Source organism: Eleginops maclovinus, chromosome 15 (genome assembly GCF_036324505.1).
Source record: "Eleginops maclovinus isolate JMC-PN-2008 ecotype Puerto Natales chromosome 15, JC_Emac_rtc_rv5, whole genome shotgun sequence".
Lineage (NCBI taxonomy): Eukaryota > Metazoa > Chordata > Actinopteri > Perciformes > Eleginopidae > Eleginops > Eleginops maclovinus.
The window spans coordinates 16,761,356-16,781,209 of record NC_086363.1 but is presented as its reverse complement, the minus strand read 5'-3'; the positions used below and the strand labels follow the sequence as shown (position 1 = coordinate 16,781,209).

The 19,854-nt window shown below is 42.5% G+C and overlaps 1 protein-coding gene across 6 annotated transcripts in view; it reads left to right on the top strand.

The window, feature by feature from the left end:
- cdc42bpab (CDC42 binding protein kinase alpha (DMPK-like) b) overlaps positions 1-19,847 on the top strand; it is an 89,419-nt gene extending 69,572 nt beyond the window's left edge. The window contains exons 19-43 of one of the 6 annotated variants that reach the window (XM_063901442.1): positions 1,310-1,434; positions 3,206-3,311; positions 3,870-4,018; positions 4,156-4,247; positions 4,721-4,797; positions 6,332-6,370; positions 7,010-7,129; positions 7,677-7,760; positions 7,873-7,978; positions 8,134-8,270; positions 8,417-8,556; positions 9,030-9,111; positions 9,199-9,418; positions 9,630-9,692; positions 9,777-10,030; positions 10,113-10,237; positions 10,985-11,199; positions 11,287-11,384; positions 12,047-12,131; positions 12,449-12,572; positions 13,078-13,195; positions 14,013-14,115; positions 14,194-14,351; positions 15,028-15,102; positions 17,241-19,847. In XM_063901442.1, the coding sequence (XP_063757512.1) occupies positions 1,310-1,434; positions 3,206-3,311; positions 3,870-4,018; positions 4,156-4,247; positions 4,721-4,797; positions 6,332-6,370; positions 7,010-7,129; positions 7,677-7,760; positions 7,873-7,978; positions 8,134-8,270; positions 8,417-8,556; positions 9,030-9,111; positions 9,199-9,418; positions 9,630-9,692; positions 9,777-10,030; positions 10,113-10,237; positions 10,985-11,199; positions 11,287-11,384; positions 12,047-12,131; positions 12,449-12,572; positions 13,078-13,195; positions 14,013-14,115; positions 14,194-14,351; positions 15,028-15,102; positions 17,241-17,372 (3,027 nt within the window). In that variant the 3' untranslated portion in view covers positions 17,373-19,847. Of the gene's footprint in view, positions 1-1,309; positions 1,435-3,205; positions 3,312-3,869; positions 4,019-4,155; positions 4,248-4,720; positions 4,798-6,331; positions 6,371-7,009; positions 7,130-7,676; positions 7,761-7,872; positions 7,979-8,133; positions 8,271-8,416; positions 8,557-9,029; positions 9,112-9,198; positions 9,419-9,629; positions 9,693-9,776; positions 10,031-10,112; positions 10,238-10,984; positions 11,200-11,286; positions 11,385-12,046; positions 12,132-12,448; positions 12,573-13,077; positions 13,196-13,997; positions 14,116-14,193; positions 14,352-15,027; positions 15,103-17,240 lie in introns of all 6 variants that reach the window. The other 5 variants (XM_063901441.1, XM_063901444.1, XM_063901445.1 and 2 more) reach the window with 5 other exon arrangements.
- The last annotated feature ends 7 nt before the right edge of the window (positions 19,848-19,854 follow it).

Genomic DNA, 19,854 nt, shown 5'->3' with positions numbered 1-19,854 from the left:
CACAATTCAGGTAATGATTTTGTGAGAGTATTTGTGATTATTTTGAGATATGAACAAGATTTTGGTGCCATTGGGGATTTTTTTAATCATTATTCTCACTAGTGATTAAAAATAAATATTGAAGGGGATCTATTATGCTAATTTTCAGGTGCTATATGTTAAAAAGGTCTTTATTTTTCCCATACCGCCGTTGCTGCAGCAGAATCTGTACCAAACAATTATTCTGTGTCATATCTCTATAATATGATTTGTGGGCCGCCATATTTCTGCACAATTGTATCCCATATTTAGCCATAAACAAATATTGTACCTCCTGCTATTTTGATATCGCACTAGTCCATATTGCGACTTCGATATAATTCCCACTTAATATGCAGCCCTAAACCTCACGATAAGTTGGCATGCCACGATGTACATCACGCTAACACAGTAAATGTAATTTAAGGTTTTACGTTACATTATTGGATGGCAGTGCAGATTTAACCTACATTGTGTTTTCTACAAGGTTTGGGGCTTGTGATGCAATTAGCAACCACAGACTGCTAACACTTACACTTTTGTCATATAAACAATGATTTCATCAGTGGTAGACCTTACCCAATGCAGCCTTAAAAGGGCCCAACAAGTAAAAGCACATGCTTTAAAAACTAAATTCTTTCATATCATGTTTGTGTTTATTTCAGTGGCCTGAAGCTTTTTCAACAACATCATTTTCTGGCTGTTCTCAGAGATATTCAAAACATTTGTTTGAAAAGCTAGATTGGCAAGCTAATTCAAAACAATAATAAATTACAGTTTCAGTTTGACCATTACATCAGTCTCTACCGTTGCAATACACCCAAAATATGCGCCCACCAATTAGATATTCAAGCAAACAATAGGGCAGTTTGAGGCTTGGAATGAGCGAAAGTATTCACTGGCGCGTCATGTTATATCACCCTTCTTGTTTCTGTAGGTGTGAGTGTGAGTTCACACACCTCTACAGCAGCACTGCAGTCAAGCGTGGTTGATCATCTGGGAGTTGACTCATGAAAACTGTCATAACCTTCAACAATACAATGATTCATTTTCCATATCGGAGCAGTCATCACGTTCAAGGCAGAGCACCTTTGCTTCCGCAGCAACGTTACCTGTTAGACTCATCACACAGTACTTCAGTTTTGTTATGTCATGGCGTCTCTATTTATATATACTGTATATGAATCCATTTACCAGGTGTCATGCTTCCCACTGACAGCTTTACTATGCTACGCTTTTTAGCATGATGGCTAATATGATGTGTTTTTTCTCCCTGTGTGCATCCCTGCAGCTCACCAGCATGTTTGAGAAGATGAGCAGCTCCAATAGGCAGCTGGAGGATGAGATGAGGGAGCTGGCCGACAAGAAGGAGAGTGTGGCTCACTGGGAGGCCCAGATCACGGAAATCATCCAATGGTGAGACACGCGCACACATAGGCTGTCAGTGATATAATTCTATCTATACAAACATCTGTGAGTCTCGTGAGACGGATCTCTCCTCTGTTGCTCTTCCCAAAGATTCCACAATCATTAATTAATTGGAAGTTATTCCTTCTGTAGTACAAGGATCCAAGGACAAATGGTGTCATGGGATGTACACACTCTAAAGCCCCCTGAGAAAAATGATTTATTTGATTAATTTGTGTAATTGGGTAAACTCTGTAAATCAAAAATGGGACGGATGATTGGGCCATTGTTGGTTAGAAAGAATAACAATTGCACAGGCGAGTGATGGAGCGGCTTATATTAAGAGAAAAAACTCCAAGACAAATAATCAAGTCAGTATTTTCAGCTAAATTTAGACAAATTCTCCAAATTCCACATGCCTATAAGAATACGCCGTACGAGTATAGTCTTTCCTTATTACCAAAAACTATTGCAAAGTATCATTTTATTAGATCATGCACTGCAGGCGTTGTACAGGTGTGGCCCTAATATGCTGCTCTGCATACAGTGTTCATATTGCTAATAGACACACCTTTAATTTGGATTTGAATTATATTTGATTCTTGCTTCTTTAAGTCCTCTGTTTATTTATTGCTGGTTGGAATTAAGTGTTTTTATTGTTTTTTAATTTGCATTTTTGTTTTGGGACGCACTTTGTGTTCTCTTTAGTATATCAATATAAAGATATATGATTGATTCTCACACATGCAAGCAGGAACTTTCTCAAATGTCCCCACTACAAGCTGAGGCGTGTACCTTCCCTTTGATGCTATAGACGTATTCAGTGGTATAGTCACACATACACACCCATGTTGTGTGGTAGTGTATCGGGTTCCTCCGTACAGTATAACTGCAGCGTTCTTACATGCCTCTAAAGATCTCAGAGCCGCTTCACCCTCCCTTCCTCTCAGATCACTTCCCTTCGTAGCTGACACTCTGCCAGCTGCTCAGCCTCCCTCTGTAGGACAAGCCCGCAGTCCTCACATAGCACACATACCACTCTCACACACACACACACACACACACACACACACACACACACACACACACACACACACACACACACACACACACACACACACACACACTAATAGATCCATCCAGACGCAGAAACATACATACACCAAAGCACAAACTCACATTCCAGACATGCACATACAAATGTTGAGTGGAATGCATTTTTAAAGAAGAATTTAGCGATGACCGCTGCCCCCTGCTGGAGATACTATGACACTGCAGAACATATAATGGGGAAACAGGATTCCAGGGGGTGAAATATGATATGTGGACAACATATCATCACTTTTTGTTTAGTTTCTGAGGAATTCAAATGAAAATGTGAGAGAAAGTTTGAGATACGGTGAAAATGTATGCTTTACACAGGCAGTGTTTATTTTAATGTTACATTAGCAATGTGTTACATTAGCAATGTGCTGAGACCTGAAACCTGAGCGTGGGTCCGTATCTATAGGTGTTTGTAAATGTAATGCTTTGGAACTGATAAAGAGCATATAATGGTGTCACTTTTTCATAAATGGAGGGAAAAGTAGGATGGGTTTGAATTCATCTGCCTGTGGACTGTTTAAAGACAGTTTAAAATACATAAACAAGTTTCAATGTAAGTGATGTATTGCAGTCAAAACAGGTATTAGGTCCGTCTTCATTATTTATGGGTGTGTGTATGTACTTGTAATGGCTCTGCATGATTAGTAATCTGTGTGTTTGTGTGTGTCTGCTGCAGGGTGAGTGATGAGAAGGATGCTCGGGGTTATCTGCAGGCTCTGGCCACTAAGATGACAGAAGAGCTGGAGGGACTGAGAAACACCAGCCTGGGAGCGAGGGCCACGGTAAACACACACACACTGATTCAAACTCCTTTAGAAATTCATTCTGTCATTATGAAAGGTGAAATAAATTTGCCCTTTGAGCAGATGATAAATATTAAGTAAGATGTGTTTTTTTGGAATCTTTCGACACCTTTTTTATGTTGTTTTCTTGTCAAGGCTTGACCACCACATTCAAACTTTTAAACGTAGAAAAAAAAACTTCAATAAGGACTTGGACTTAACTTGCATATAGACATGTTTTTTATTTAGAATGATCTGTATACATGTAACTCATATACTCGTTTTACACTGTTACTTAATATTTCTTCTTTTTTACCGTCTTATTATCCTTGTGTGAACTCTATCTGTCCCATCCTGTGTTTCATTCTGTTGCTGTTGTTGCCATGACACCTGAATTTCCCCAAGGGTATTAATAAAGGTTTATCTTATCTTTATATTATCTTATCTTGACAAGCAAGTGTAAACTTCAGAGAAAGAACAAATGGCTCAGTTTCAACAATCCTCTTCCCTTTTCATATCCCTTCATTTATTATAATTTTTTTTTACTCTCTGATTCAGGACATGCCGTGGAAGATGCGGCGCTTCGCCAAGCTGGACATGTCGGCCCGTCTGGAGCTGCAGTCGGCCTTAGACGCTGAGATCAGAGCAAAGCAGGGCATCCAGGACGAGCTGAACAAAGTCAAGGCTAACAACATGTCCACGGAATGGTACGGATGCTTGAATAATCACAGGGACAGATTTTAGGTTTCACATAAAACAGATTTGTCGTTTGTTTTCAGATTTCAGATATTTTTTAACAAACCTCTTGATAAAATATGATGCATTATCGTCTCTGATCCACCAGTAAACTGCAAGATGTGGAAAGTAAAAACCAGGAACTCCTCGCAGAGATCGACAGGCTGAAGAAAGAGACGGAGGAGCTGCGGCTACGAAGAGGTAAACAAATAAGCAACCTCTGTCTCTCTTTCCTCAGTCAGTGCACCCAATCCTCTAAGCCGCTTAACTGTTAACATATCATTTTAGAATACTTCGTTCCCCGAGGTTAAAATGAAAAACAACAAACCAGAAGGCACTTTTTTCTCTTGTTGGATTTAATTCACAAATGGTGATATTTGAACATTTTTTGGTGATCATTATTGCCCAAAAATACACAATAACTTGCACCCTCTGAAACTTTCCATGAGAAATAATCCCTAAAAGTCCCATAATGTCCCAAATTAGGTTTTGCATCAGAAGCCATAATACAGAAAGGAAATCATGTGCTATGAGCATGGAAATGTATTGTTACTCAGGTCATATGAAACCCCCCCCCATTTCTTAGAAACAGTCCTGTGACTCATTTTGTTTAAGTCACCCTTTGATGTTTTAATACCTCACCTCGATTGGTGTTATTTGTTCTGTGTCTGTAGGTGTCAAGCACCAGGATTCCCAGAATTCCTTCTTGGCTTTTCTCAACGCCCCCACCTCAGCGCTTGACCAGTTTGACGTAAGTATATAACACAACAAATCCTGAATACAATACAGCTGATTTGAGCAACCATCTCTCAGAAATGAATGATTTTTAAGTCTATGATCCAGAACATCATAAATATCATTAATCAGCAGGTCATAAAATATATCTGTGCTTTCTCTTCATGCTTTTGTTGTTTTTTGTTCGTATGATTTTTCCACAATCTTTATTTTTGTTCTATCTTTTTGGTTGTTTCCTTGCTTCATTCTCTGGTACATCAGGACTCTTATTCCTCATCCTCATCTTCTTTAATTGAGTTTTGGGAAGACGTAAGTGTTGGTTAGGCGGAGGTCTACGTGTGTGTACCAGTAGTTGTATGCTGTAGTAGAGTAAAAGTTTTTTTGTTTTACAGTAGAGAAAGACAGTTTAGATCTGTGTATTACGTCAGTACGTTTTGTGTCTTTGCATCAGTGTGACTGTAAACAAGAGCAGAAACCCTTTAAGTATGTCAATCTTGTCTTAAACAAGGCCCACTATCATCCATTGAAACTTAAAAATAGATGGGACTAGAGAGAAGTAGTGAAATTCTGATTAATGCGAATGATTTATTTCAAGTGCATATACTTATTTTGAAGTGTTCTGCTCTTGTATGCAGTTGCTTGCTAGTCCTAGTAAGCCAAGCCAGTGGGCTATTCGAATGGCTTTCTGGTGCTTTAAATTGTGTCGAACATAACAGAGCCACAAAGTATTCCGTACTTATTTTTAATTCCTACATACTTGTGTAATGAGTTTTTTTTTTGCCAGAAGGAGAACTTAGGTTGTCACAGTGCTCCGTATTGACTTTTCCAGCTCCCTTCCCATCACCATGTGTATTTTATTTTCCCATTTCCCCCCATCCATCCTATCCAGCCTCTGTCCTCAATTCAACCCACAAAGACATACAGTAGTCTCATGCAGTGTTTTCCAACTCTTAGTGGTGCTGGTGAAAGTGGCAGGAAGGTTGTGGAAATCTCCAAGTATTACCTGATCTGCACTTTACCCAACTAAAAGTTATAGGAATAGTTAAAGAACACGTTTGGATTAAGTTAGCTACAAATAATGGATGAATGGTTGAAATTATTGGTTAGAGTGATGGATAAACAGTTTAATAAGTTAGCTATAGTTGACATAAAAATAGTCAAAGTAATGGATACAGAACTAAAAATATAGCTAAAAGTAAAGGAAATACAGTTTTGAAATAGTAAGCTAAAAGTAATGGTTGATAGTTAGCTTCAGGAAAAAGATAGTAAGTTCTGAAATAGTTAGCTTAAAGTAAAATATATTGGGTTTGAAATAGTAAGCTATAACTAATAGATAAACAGTCTAGTTAGCTACAAGTAATGGATTAGCAGGTGAATAGCTGGCTAAAAGTAACAGAAAAACAGTTGATAGTTGGTTAAAAGTAATAGATATCTACTTTTGAAATAGTTAGCCCCCGTGTGTTTGACTGTGTTTGAGCTCTGTTAGACAGCCTGTCTGATGTTCACTCATCTCTCTGTCTCTGCCACTCTCTGCTCTCCTGCCACTGAAGCGCTCGCCATCCGTTGGCCCAGCTAGCAAAGGCAGACGCGTAAGCACCATCACTGCTCTCTGTGATCTCATTCAGCTTTTTAAATGTGCCCTCTGGGCATGTCGGTGTTTCATTTGTGTGTGCATTTCCTGCGTATGTTACCTGTGGCTATCTGATTGCATGGCAGGGGTCCTATAAACATTTGGATTCATATTTGTGTTTGTCAAAGGCATTCATGTGTTGGATTTTCAATATTTGAACAACATTGGGTATTGCTCTATGTGCTGCCTCTGTGTATTGGTGTAGCATTGTGGATGGCTGTGCATGGTGTAAGGTGTGTGCTTGGGGTGTCTCACACTAGCATGGTCACTGGGCTGTGATGTGTTCCTCCTTGGTACAACACATGGGGTGCAATAAGATGTGGAGGCCACTGGATATGAACACACATCTTGACCATAATATCTGTGTAATGTTTTCTATTTGTGTATTATGCCCCCGCTCTTTCTCTAAGCATGGATGCTGCATATTACTCTCTTGTTTGTTTTTGTAAATAATTCTCTACTCCTTTTGCTTTTTTCTCCTCCCCTACCTCCTCCTCATCTCCTTTCATTCTTTCATCCCCCTATTTTCTCACCTATCCTTTCTTACATTGCCCTGTGTCATCTCCCTCTCCTCTCCATCCTGCCTCTCCCTTCTCAGGTGGACTCTATGGATAACTTCACCCCCTCTAACACTCCATCCAGGGAAGATGACCCTAAGCTGCACCTCAAGTCCCGCTCGCGGTCACCCTCCATGGCCAGTGACATGGAGCCCATAGAGGTCAGACCCTCCCTGAGGCTGGGCATTACACTCTTCTGCTTTGTGTATTGCCAAGTGTTGTCATGTCTTAGTACAACAAGACTTTTGTCCCCCCCATCACCAGTTATGTCCATGTCGAGGAACAAGAAATTGGTACTACAACTCACACAATACTGAGTGTGTCAGTGTTGGTCAATTGCAATTTGCTCAATAATGGAGACATTTGAGCCATGCAATAAAAAGGAGAAAATAGAACTTGTGTCCAACATGGTGCTACGAGTTAATACCAGTCTTCTAATTGAGACTCGTGGTGCTGGAAAATCAAATTTGGAACAGATAATTTACAATTCATTGCAAGCGATCACACTGCTCACATTCTACTAATATGACCCTCTTAGAAACTGTTTATAGTATATAATTCCAGCTCCTACTTTGTCACATTCAACCTTATTTCAGATTTTTTGGAAGCCGTTTACCATGTTTTATAAGTGAATATTCATACATAGTTCAAATACAGCCAAAGTACTTTATCTCACTGCTCAATCTTTTACTTTTTTCTGTCATGCAGTTGATAGACCACCCTCCTCGCACAGTCCAGACCCCCACCATGCGCTCAGGAGGGTACGGCAGTATTGGACGCTCCTCTCCTAAGGTTAGACATTTTTCAGTTGGTTAAACGTCCCCACACCAGACTGCGTTATGTTAACAACCACTCGTGATGTCTCTCCTGCTCTTTAATGCTCATTCATGTTTGTCCTCCACAGCCCAAAGCCCATCAGTTTGTGGTGAAGTCCTTCAGCACCCCCACTAAGTGTAACCAGTGTACTTCCCTCATGGTGGGGCTCATACGTCAAGGCTGTACCTGTGAAGGTAAGGACGGATTCAAAGTCTTTATTGTCATCTGCACTCATAAAAACATAAAAGTAGCATTACATTTATATAACAATAACAACTCCCTTAAATAGATTTTAAATGTTTTAGCAGTCAAACATCTTATTTGTCTCCGTCTGTCTCCCTGTCTCCAGTGTGTAACTTCTCCTGCCATGTAACGTGTGCGGACAAGGCTCCAGCTGTGTGTCCCGTGCCCCAGGACCAGACCAAGGGCCCGCTGGGTATCGACCCTCAGAGGGGGATCGGTACTGCGTATGAAGGCACCGTCAGGGTGAGTGAACCTGACTTCTGTTTGGCTCTGGCCTCAGATAATGGTTGTGTGAATTAGAATAGTCACTTTAAAACAATGCAGACTTTTGGAGACCCTGGTCATGTCCCACACAGAATCACTCATCTATGTCTCTGTCTCTGTCCTAGGTGCCCAAACCGACCGGGGTGAAGAAGGGTTGGCAGAGGGCGATGGCTGTGGTGTGTGACTTCAAACTGTTCCTGTACGAACTGGGAGAAGGAAAAGCAACTCTGCCAAGTGTCGTAGTCAGCCAAGTCATAGATATGAGGTAAGAGAAGTCTAGGAATTCAAGTTAGGGATTAACTTTATTCTGACTTCCAGTTTTTTTTTTAAATGAGGATGATAGCTTTATTATTATTTGTCTTTTTTTCTTTTAAATTACTTTTATCATTATTAAAATGTGTTTATTTTGTTACTTTTATTTGGTTTTTTTAAAATAATTTTTGATTGTTAAACTAAAAAGAAAATGTCTTTACTTTATATTTGTCTATATAGAAAAGACTCATTGCGATACCCCACTTTTTTATTTTTGAAAAGTATGCTTCCTTATATATACTTAAATATTTGAAACAATTTACTATTATAGATGTCAAATCAACAAGTGGAAAATTTTTCAAGATAAATTATGATTTAGCTGAACTCCAATAGTTGCGGATTGATTTTCTGTCGATCATCTAAAGGACTAATGGTCTCACTGTTGCAGCCACTGGTCTAACCTTTTATCTTCCTCCTGTCCTCCAGGGATGAAGAGTTTTCAGTAAGTTCTGTCCTGGCCTCTGATGTCATCCATGCCAGTCGCAAAGACATCCCCTGTATATTCAGAGTGAGTATTCTTGTTTTTCTGCAACTGAAGATTTAAAAAAAAATCTGAATAGTTCTCATATAACCTTTCACCTTCTTCTCTCCCCAGGTGACGGCATCCCAGCTCTCCCCCTCCAGCAACCACAAGCCCTCCATCCTGATCCTGGCCGACAGCGATCAGGAGAGGAACAAATGGGTGGGCCTCCTCAACGAGCTGCACCGCATCCTCAAGAAGAACAAGCTGAAGGAGCGTTTCGTCTACGTCCCCAAGGAGGCCTACGACTGCACCCTGCCGCTCATCAAGACCACCCAGTCTGCTGCTATCATAGGTGAGCTCCACACTGCAATCCTGCTGAGAAAAAGCACTACAGAGGTTCAATAGGAAGCTAATCTCTATGCAGTCCCCACCTCAACAATAGAGGCTATCTTTTCACAGCCAATCAGAAGAGAGAATGAATAAAGGAGCTAGCAAATTGAAACTTTTCCCACAGAATGTCGTTTTCTGTCGTCTTACTGAAACTTCATTTTCACCGCCCCCAGATCACGAGCGTGTCGCCCTAGGCAACGAGGAAGGCCTTTTTGTCATCCATGTCACCAAAGATGGTAAGATCCCCTCTCTAAGATCTGTGTTGTACCTCACAGTGTTCTTCCTGTACGTTTGTCCTCACATTTCTTCACACCCCTCAGATATTATCCGGGTGGGGGACAACAAGAAAGTGCACCACATCGACCTGATCTCCCAGGAGCTGCTGCTGGCGGTGATCTCCGGCAGGAACCGCCATGTCCGTCTCTTCCCCACGCAGGCCCTGGACGGCCGCGAGACCGAGTCCTACAAGCTGGCAGAGACAAAGGGCTGCCAGACCATCGTCTCCGGCCCCGTGCGCAACGGCTCCCTCACCTGCCTCTGCGTGGCCATGAAGAGACAGATCATCTGCTACGAGGTAGGAACACAAAGCAGGAGTAGTCCTCTTATCATATTTATATTATTCGCTGAGGTATAAACTTTGCCCTCCTATTCTTCAGGTGAATAAGAGTAAAGCTCGTCACCGCCGGCTGAGAGAGGTGCAGGCCCCGGGGCCCGTTCAGTGGATGGGTCTGCTCAGTGAGCGTCTCTACGTTGGATACCAGTCTGGATTCACACGCTACAGGTACTGCTATAAACACAGTAAAGATGTTCCTCTGAAGGTTTTAGATCTGATTTTGTTGTTGCAGTGTTGAGATCCAGTGAAGAGTATTAAGATCCTTTACTTAAAAGAATACAAATCTAAATCTTTCTAAACCTTACTTAAGTATACTGTAAGTATGTGGTATTATAAGCAGAATGTGCTTCAAGTATCACAATGAGTAATTGTGCAGTAAAATGTCAGTGTTTTGATCAACATTACTGCGGCCTTAATGTCATTGATTCATTTTACTGCTGAAAGTTCTTATGGTTTGCTCATTTGAACTCCTCTATATACGGCTGTGTAGTTTTTAATCTAGAGCAAAGCATATATTCTGTAAGACCGTGAGGTTTGTAACTTGGTCGCTGTATCTCTCTAAAAAGTCAACGTTTTTAATGAGTTTCTACTATCTGCAGCTTTTTTTGAAAATACATTTTCCATCTAGTCTAAGAGTCCTTATACATATTTTATTTAGCAGAGGAAGTAGAAACAATTAATTAGTTAATTTATTTTCCAAAAAATGAACACTCAAATGTACCTTAAGCAACTAGCACGTAAAGCTGTCTGGTAAATGAAAAGTCAAATGTTTGTCCCAGAGATCTAGTGAAGTGATGAGTCTTTCCCTCACATACAACATTAGAGTATTGAGTTTGCGCCTCAGTATAGTATGTAAGTTAAGGTCATTTTTACCTTCCTCCACATTTCTGAACGTAATTACTCTGACCTCCACAGTGTACATGGTGACGTATCCCCCGTCAACCTGCTCCACCACGAGGACCACACCCTGGCCTTCATCCCACAGCAGGGCCTGGAAGCACTGTGCGCCGTGGAGATCTCCAGCAAGGAGCTGCTGCTGTGCTTTAGCTCCATCGGGGTGTACGTGGACTCTCAGGGCCGCAGGTCCCGGCAGCAGGAGCTCATGTGGCCCGCTGTCCCCATCTCCGCCTGTGAGTGCTCATCTCAATATTCATTAACATGGAGATCAAACATGGAGGCTCATTTAAAAAAAAACAATGCTGTTTTCTTTTGTCCAGGCTACAACGCCCCCTACCTGTCGGTGTACAGTGAGAACGCTGTGGACGTGTTCGACGTCAACACCATGGAGTGGATTCAGACCATCCCTCTGAAGAAGGTCAGCAGAAAATGTGTCAAGTTATCTGGACAAGTGAAGGCCTCTCTGGCTCCACCTGCTGGATTTAAAAAGCATCCTACCTGCCTCTGTCATCATAGAAGCCTGACTCATTCCTCTGATGAATAGAAAACCAAAAGTCCTAATTGTTAAGTTTACTTTACATCAGATTGACATAATAAATAAACAACATTTACTTTTGTAAAATGTAGCAGATCAGAATAATTCATTTACCCAATGGGGAAACTATGTTTGTGACAGTTGCTCATTGAAAAATAAAAAAGGTAAAATAAAATAAAATGGAAATATTTTGTAGACATAAGAAGTTAAAGAAAAATGTACAAAAGAAGAACATCTAAATGAATTAAGTTTTATTTAAACATAAGACGTTCAAATATGCTCGTTACAACAATAATTAACCACAATAAATAGGTAAAAATGTGTAAATTACAATATATACAGTGGTTATTAAAGGTATTAATGATGAGATTAATCAGAGTATTGCTGGAAATACAGAGTAATACCGTAATAATAGGAAGTGTAGTTAGTGTTGCTCAGTTGAATAATATCACACAATAACTCTTAAGACAGTGTGAGCTGCTGATTGGTGCAGTTGGTCTATTGCCCCATCACATAACTCTATACATGTGATGCTTCCTCTTTAGGTGCGACCTCTGAATGTGGACGGCTCTCTGAACCTGCTGGGCCTGGAAACAGTACGGCTGATCTACTTCAGAAACAAGTTGGCCGGTAAGAATTCACAAGAGTATTGTGGGAAGAAGAAAAAGACTTTGAAGGGTGACACAACAAATCCTCCTATTTATTCCATTCTTTTTCCAAAAAGTAAAGGTTTTATGTCTCGCAGTTGCTTCCTAAGTAAGCTCCAGCTGGATATGAAGCTACAGTTTCCAGGAATTTGTTTCACTTTTTGACTTTTCCTCTGCTCATTATGTTATAAGTTGGGTAACTGTAGGAGGTTTGACAGGCCAGTCAGAACCAGCAAAGTGTACTTGCAGCACTTTGTCGTCTCTCTCGTAAACATCTGTGTGTTTTTTGTGATCTCGCAGAGGGTGATGAGCTAGTTGTCCCGGAGACGTCAGACAACAGCAGGAAGCAGATGGTGCGCAGCATGAACAACAAGAGACGCTTCTCCTTCAAGGTGCCAGAAGAGGAGCGGCTTCAGCAGAGGAGGTAGAGCTCCTGCAGCACCCGGCAGCACCCACACTCTGTACTCTCTCTGAGCTGTTCCTGGATCCGTTACCAAAGCTCTCAGGAACACTAGAATAAAACACAACAGAAACACAGAAACTGGGGACTAAGTAAAGATTAAATTGCTGTAGAAGAGACATGTGACTCAAGTAAGGTTTTTATGCTATACGGCACTCAGAAAATACGGAACAATCAATGCTTACATGACATCTTTATGCAAGTGAGCATTAAAGAGGCCCTATTATACTTTTGGGGGTTATACCTTTCTCCCACACACTCCTTTGGGCTAAAATCTAGAGGCAGTTTCTCTCTCACACTACTTCCTTAATATAGTGACATCACTTTGAAACACTCGCTCTTCTAATGGTCGGCGATCGTAGCTCAACATATTGTACGTGATATGCTAAAAGGCGGGACATCTTTAAGCAGTTGACCAATCACAGCAGTCTGGGCTCTTCTTATGTTCTGTGTGTGTTTGTGATTCCAGAGAGATGCTGCGAGATCCAGAGATGAGGAACAAGCTGATCTCTAACCCCACCAACTTCAACCACGTGGCCCACATGGGACCAGGAGACGGGATCCAGATCCTCAAAGACCTGCCCATGGTAGAATCCTAAAATATAAGCATAGCACACACACTTGCACGTTGTTAAAGACTTGTGTGAGCACACTGACACGTAGAAGAAGGGCTTAATAAAAATAAAATGCTATAGGTTGTGTTTATTTCTATTATGGTCAGACGAGATGTAAATAAAATAACCAGAGCCTGATTTATAAATAAACAGGATTTCTTAATCTTTTATTAATGCTATGATTAAATCCTTTATAAAACATATATGCAAAACATAGTTTATTACTTTAGTTAAAGTGATTCCAATATATTTAGGTTTTAAGGTATTAATTCTTTATTCATGCAGGGGAGAGTAATGTTTTAATCTATATCTTTGATTATCAGGATATTATTATGAATATAAAGTATTTTGAGCAGGATAATCACACACAGGATCGCACGTTAAACACACACACACACACACACACACACACACACACACACACACATTAAAAAAGACAACACTTGGGAGTGTGTGAGATGTGTGTGTTACCTCAGAACCAGCCCGCCCCCCACGGCTTTTAGCATGTTTGCTAACAATCAGCACCTGCTTTGTTAGCAAACCTGAGCAGCTTGCTGACCTCCACGCTGCCCCGCCTCTCCATCAGACCCCTTTATCCTGTATAGTCCCCCCCAACCCGTCAGACTGTGGTTTATTACACATGCATGCAAACCACAGCGACCAATCACAGCTTAGTGTTCAGCTGCATGTAGTGTGTGTCACTGCCCCCTCCTCACTGCTGTCCCCTGCACTGCACCCTGTGTGTGTGTGTTTGCTCCGTGCGTGTTTAAACCAGAACGTCCGTGTTCAGGAGAGCCGGGCGGGCTTCAGCGGCTCCGTCAGCATCCCCTCCATCACCAAGAACCGGGCGGAGCCGGGCCGCTCCATGAGCGCCAGCAGCGGGCTGGGCATACGTGAGTACCGGAGCTGAACACACTCCACCTGCTCCTCCTGTTCGCTGCTCCTCCCTCAACTCCCCCTCCTCTCTCCAGGCTCCTCCTCTCAGAACGGCAGTGCGCTCCGCAGAGAGCTGTCGGGAGGAAGCTACAGCTCCAAACGGCAGACCATGACCTCCCCCTCGGAGAGCTCCCTGTCCTCAGGGGGGGGCATGGACTGCGGCGACGCCCCGCTCTCCCAGTTTGACAGAGAGGTGAGTAGCTGAGCATACGGCTTCATGTGCGGTTGACTAGCTACTCAAAATGAAACTCTTTAAGAGAGGCTTAGTGTGGACGAGCTAAAGCACTAATGTTCTACTAACTGAAGCTCTCCGTCCAGCCGGTAATGTCAACCCAGCATTGGCTCTGTATGACCCAGACATTGCCCCCTGCAATCCGGCAGCTAGCCATGAAGCTGAAATATTATAAAAAGCCATAATATTGTTCCCCTTCAAACACCTCCTCCCTGAACCCATCCGTCACACACATCCCGGGCCCCGGTGCAGGCTTCCACCTCATCCCACACACACCGTTAGCTCCCTGTGATGTTAGCGCTGTAAAGGCTCTCCTGTGCTAGCTGCTATAGCGTTAGCGGGCTAGCTGTTGCCTCAAATCAGCGTGTAACGGTCCCCGGAAAACACCAAATAACTCGGATCAAATGTAGCCTCTGCGATTTTTGGGCAACTTCTATCCAGAACCCTCCCCCCCACACACCTTCAAAGCGCCTGCCATCCTTCCCGTGGCTCCCCCCCTCATCCTCATGGCCCCCATCAGCCCCATTCCTTGCCTTCCCTCCACCCTCACTCAGCCGTGCCTCGCCCCCTTCCTTCCCTCCCCCCTCCCGGCATGTTGTCTGTGGGCCGGGCGCTGAGTGTGAACTCTCCTCTGCAGTGGCAGGCGGTCTCCCCGTCGGAGAAGACCCCCGATCTGAAAAGGGCTTTAAGGACCCTGCTTAGTAAGATGAAGGTAATGTCAACCTGAGAGTGTCACTGAGTATCTGCACACACACACACACACACACACACACTGTGTCATTTCCATAAACACACGCATTAGCCAGGCACGGACCGTGCCTCGCCCACCTGATGGCTGTCACATCTTTCACCGGAGCGCCAGCCGCACCACCCCTCACACCCCCCGGCCTCCGTCATGTTTCTCTGTCGCTGGATAAACGCTGCTGCTCCATCTCCTCCACCCTCACAGAGCATGTCTGCTTCCACACGGCTCCCCGACAGACGCCGCCATGTTCCTGACATGAGCTGTCAGCCCCGCAGCAAAATAAAGACACAGAGTTGTGTGTGTGTGTGTGTGTGTGCGTGCGCTTGGGGCCTCACCGTCTGATCACACATAGCCGATCAGATGGAGCACAGCTGCATGCTTCAGAGCGGTTCTGATCTCTGGGTCGGATGATGATGATGAGAATGAGGATGAGCACTTTGAAACACAACACATCCACACACTAGCTGGGCAGTGCGCCCCCCAACACACACACTGCAGCCGCTCTGTAGTTTCAATCAGAGTCAGAACTACTTCCTGATCCCTGGGGGGGACACTGGGATACAATAGAAATGTATGTTAAACTAGGGCCAACGATTTGGGGAAAAACCAGAATTGTGATTGAGACTAACATGTAACATTACTAACATTACTATTAACATTAGTTAAACCCGGTGTGATTCTGTGTTTTGAGAGGATCTGTAAGATACTTGATTTAGTCTGTGAGTAGTTTGATTTGTATCCAACACCACAATCCTTGATGAAAATAATATTTACACATTTGACCTGTAACAAATATTGCGCCTTCTACCACTACTTTAGTTAATAACTATCATCAATAGTAAACGCAATAACTGTCCAAGAAATCTACATTCTAATATACAGCACTTCATGTTGGTGTACTTAGAAGAACAGCAAAAAGAAGAATATTGGTAAAAAAAATGAAATAAAAGCTGCTTACAAGCCAGAGCATGTGTGTGTTTCTAGAATCCCCCCAGGAGCCTGTACTACATCAGGGTCACTGAACAGGAAACTGTGTATCCAAACAACACATGAGATAATTATCCATCCCATAATAACCTGAGGATATTATCACCGGACTGTAAACAGAATCCAGTAGCATGCATGTAGTTTCCTCTCCTCTACAGAATCATGTGTCTCATCAGGACAGTCATACTGTAGGAGTAGTACAGTATGCCCCCCCCCTCATCTGGCCTGCTGCATGTTTGTTTTCCCTCAGCTGATCATTTCTGCTCAATTGAGCCGGTCCTCTGCTGATGGTGTGGGATGTAGTGGAAAACGGAGGGGCGGGGGGGTTTGATCTCCCTTTATATCTGTCCTCCCCCCACACTGAGCAGCAGAAAGAGCGCTATGCATCAGTGAGGTATCCCTCCCCCTGCTGTAGATGGGAGTCTAAAATGGGTCCCTATTTAATATCTTTATACTGCAGGAATGAGTCCTGATTGGAATAAGGTCTATGGTTTACACAGCTTAAGAGATATTTTGTATTTTCTCCTATGACATAAAGCACTTCTTGAATAGCCAGAACATGAATTTTAAGATTGAAAGTTTCCCTAAAAAATGTGGAGAATTGAGACGTAGTTTAGTTTGTCTAAAATGTTAGATTTTTACCTCCACTGATTGCATTTACACTTCAAACATCATAGAGGTGCTTAAACAAACTCATGAGTATAAACATGTGTTTAGCACAGATCCTATCTCTGCAACAATGCAAAATCCAATAGAAAAATCCAATTATCCATCAATACTTTTTATACCTTTTATTGGACATTTTACTTTCATTCTTATTTTTATACATATTTTATTTGATCTTTATTGCACATTCTTACTTCTTATATTATACAAAACATTATATTTTATTGATCTATTTTAAATGTTGTGTATAATGGAACATCTGTCCCAAAAAAACATTCCCCCCTGCCTGGGATTATTTCTGATTCTGGATGAACGTGATTGGTCCCTGCAGCTCTGCTAGCCTCCACAGTTAGCCTTTAGCTCCTCAGTGTGAATCAGGAATACTGTAATGTACGTTACAGCTGAACCTCCTCTAACTTACCTGTCTTTCCCCTGCTCCTCTCCCCCTCCAGGACTCGGACTCCCCCCGTCACTCCACGGCCTCCAACAGCTCCACCTTCAGCAGCCCCCCCAGCCCGGCCTCCCCACACAAGGCCAAGTCCCTGTCCCTGGAGAGCACAGACCGGATGGGCTGGGACACATGAGCCTCCGCCTGAAACCTCTTCACCCCCCGCCAGCCCCCTGACCGACAGCACAGGACTCCTCCCCCGCAACCTCTCACAACCTTTATGACACCCCCCCCCCCCCCCTTCACTGCCCAGATAACTGCACCTCCTGACGAGCATTTGTCCCACTTCATGACCTCTATTTGTCTTATCGTACTTCCAAGACTCGTCGTCTCTCCGAGGGATAACTTTAAAAATGAGTGTACATGTAGGTGCTGATGTTTGAGGTGTGTGTGTGAGTGTGTGAGTGTGTGAGTGTGTGAGTGAGTGTGTGAGAGTGTGAGAGTGTGTGAAGCTGTATGCGCTTGCCAAAAAGCGTGTGTGCATGTGTTAATTCAGAAAGGGCATACGATATAGGAATGAAGCGCTCCCGTGTTTTTGCTATCAACCGAAGCGTCATTGACACTACTCTGTCCCCCCCACCCCCCACCCCCTCCCACGCTGAGATTCATTCAGAGACTCTAAAGCCTCACGATGCAACAAAAAGAGAAGAGGATCATAATGAGAGAAGAGGATTTGTACTTGTACATAGGACCCGTTGGGTTTGAGGGGACGATATTTTAATTTATTTATCAATCTTAGAAGGGAGGCTTGTTTTTGCTTCATGGCCAGAATCAGACGGGTGGAGTTTAGCCTCTCCCCCCTCACTTACCCTTTCTTTGCTTTCTCTTTGGGTGCTGCAAAAAATTCAAAATGTAACAAAAAAAAGGAGAAAGGATTATTTTTCTTTTGCTCATGATATTACGTGCGGTGACTTTATACTATTTTTTATTTTGACCGTCAGCAAAAAGCTACTATGACATCATCACATCTGTGCTCTCTCCTTATTGGTCCAACGCGAGTGACATCATCGTCATAGTGTAGACGCTCCGCCTTGCTGTACAACCAAACTGACCAACCATCACAATAATGTACATAGGTTGAAAGTAGAGAGTAATATATGATAAGGAAATACTTTAGAGAACTACACAGGAGAGACCAAGAATCCTCTTCATTTCCTTTGTCACAAAAAGCCATTTTAAACCACTTTTCTTTTTTACCCATTGATTTTAGATTTGTTTTATATTTTATGTATGACACATTGTTTTTTTTCCCCCACTCTGTTTGCGTTTGGATCAACACTACTGTAGAGTGAACAGTTATCACACATGTATCCACACACACACGCACTCTGAGGTGGTGTTTTTATGCCTTCGTCCTGCTCCTCCTCCTCCTCCTCCCTGTCCGAGGAGGAAGTGATCATTTACGGTTACGGAATAAAGATCAGTGTTGATTTAACCAAAAACTAAAAAAAGGACAATAGAGGACGATCTTTCTCATGTATACTCTGACGACACATTTGTTTAAAAACACTACAAAGCAGAATGTAACACTTAAAGTCAGCACCGTTTGTCTTGATAAAGCGCAGATGATTTAACCTCAGAGCTTCCTGTGGTCTGTAAGGGCTGGATGTTAGAAAGGCCTCGGAAATAAAGTACCTGGAACCCCCTGATAGGATAGTGCTTCGGTCGAGGGCAGAAGGGTGTCAAACTGTAGGGGGGCAACATTAAACTCTAAATAAAATGTGGTCTAACGTGGTGTCATCTGTCCTCTGATACCGGCCTGTTGTTGGTGACTCTTTAAGACTCAGAATCTATTCCATTGTGTGTTAGAAAGGGACACAAAGCTAAGCGGCGCTAACACGATCCATTCCAAGTGTTTTCTTTTAAGTATTCCATTTTATATGAAGAGAAGGGGGGAGGGGGGTCTGCTGGTTTTATTCCAAAACAACCACCTATTTTAAAAAGCTAGTGAGTCTCCTGCAGTTTCTGTAGAATGTATTAGATAGATGGGGAGGGGTTGGGGTGTTTTATTATTGGCCCATATTGTACAGAAAAACGGATCCTACACAGAAAGAGAAACTCAGGAATTGTCAGAAGAACCAATGAATAATCTTCATGGATGGATGGTGAGGAGAGCTGTACAGTAGAGGTGGAGGCGGCAGGATAAAGGTGGAGAAAATGCGTTGAGGGTGGCAGGGGGTTTATGGCTCAGGTGCCACAGTGGTAAGAAAATCAACAAAAAAAAATTCAAACGCCTTTGCATTTCAGTGAGGTCTTATCTACAGTACCTTCTATATTATTTTTGCTCTTTCATATCATATTACACTTTGTTTTTTTTTCTAGGATTGCTTTGTAATAATTTGTACAGTTTTGCATGTTATAGATGTAATCATTTTTGTTTTCGGTTTGTTGTTTTACTTGCTCCTTTTTTGAACGGTTTGGGCGTTTTACTGAGGATAACCCACTACAGGTGATGTAGATTCTTTTTTGCACAAAAAAAAAAATATTTAAGGTGTAAGGTCAAAACAAAAAATAATGTATGGAACTGGCTGCCACACTGATGTGGAGAACTCATTATATTAACCTGACTCCGATGTATTTCAATAAAGCGGAGGGCTGTTACAAATACAAACCCGGTG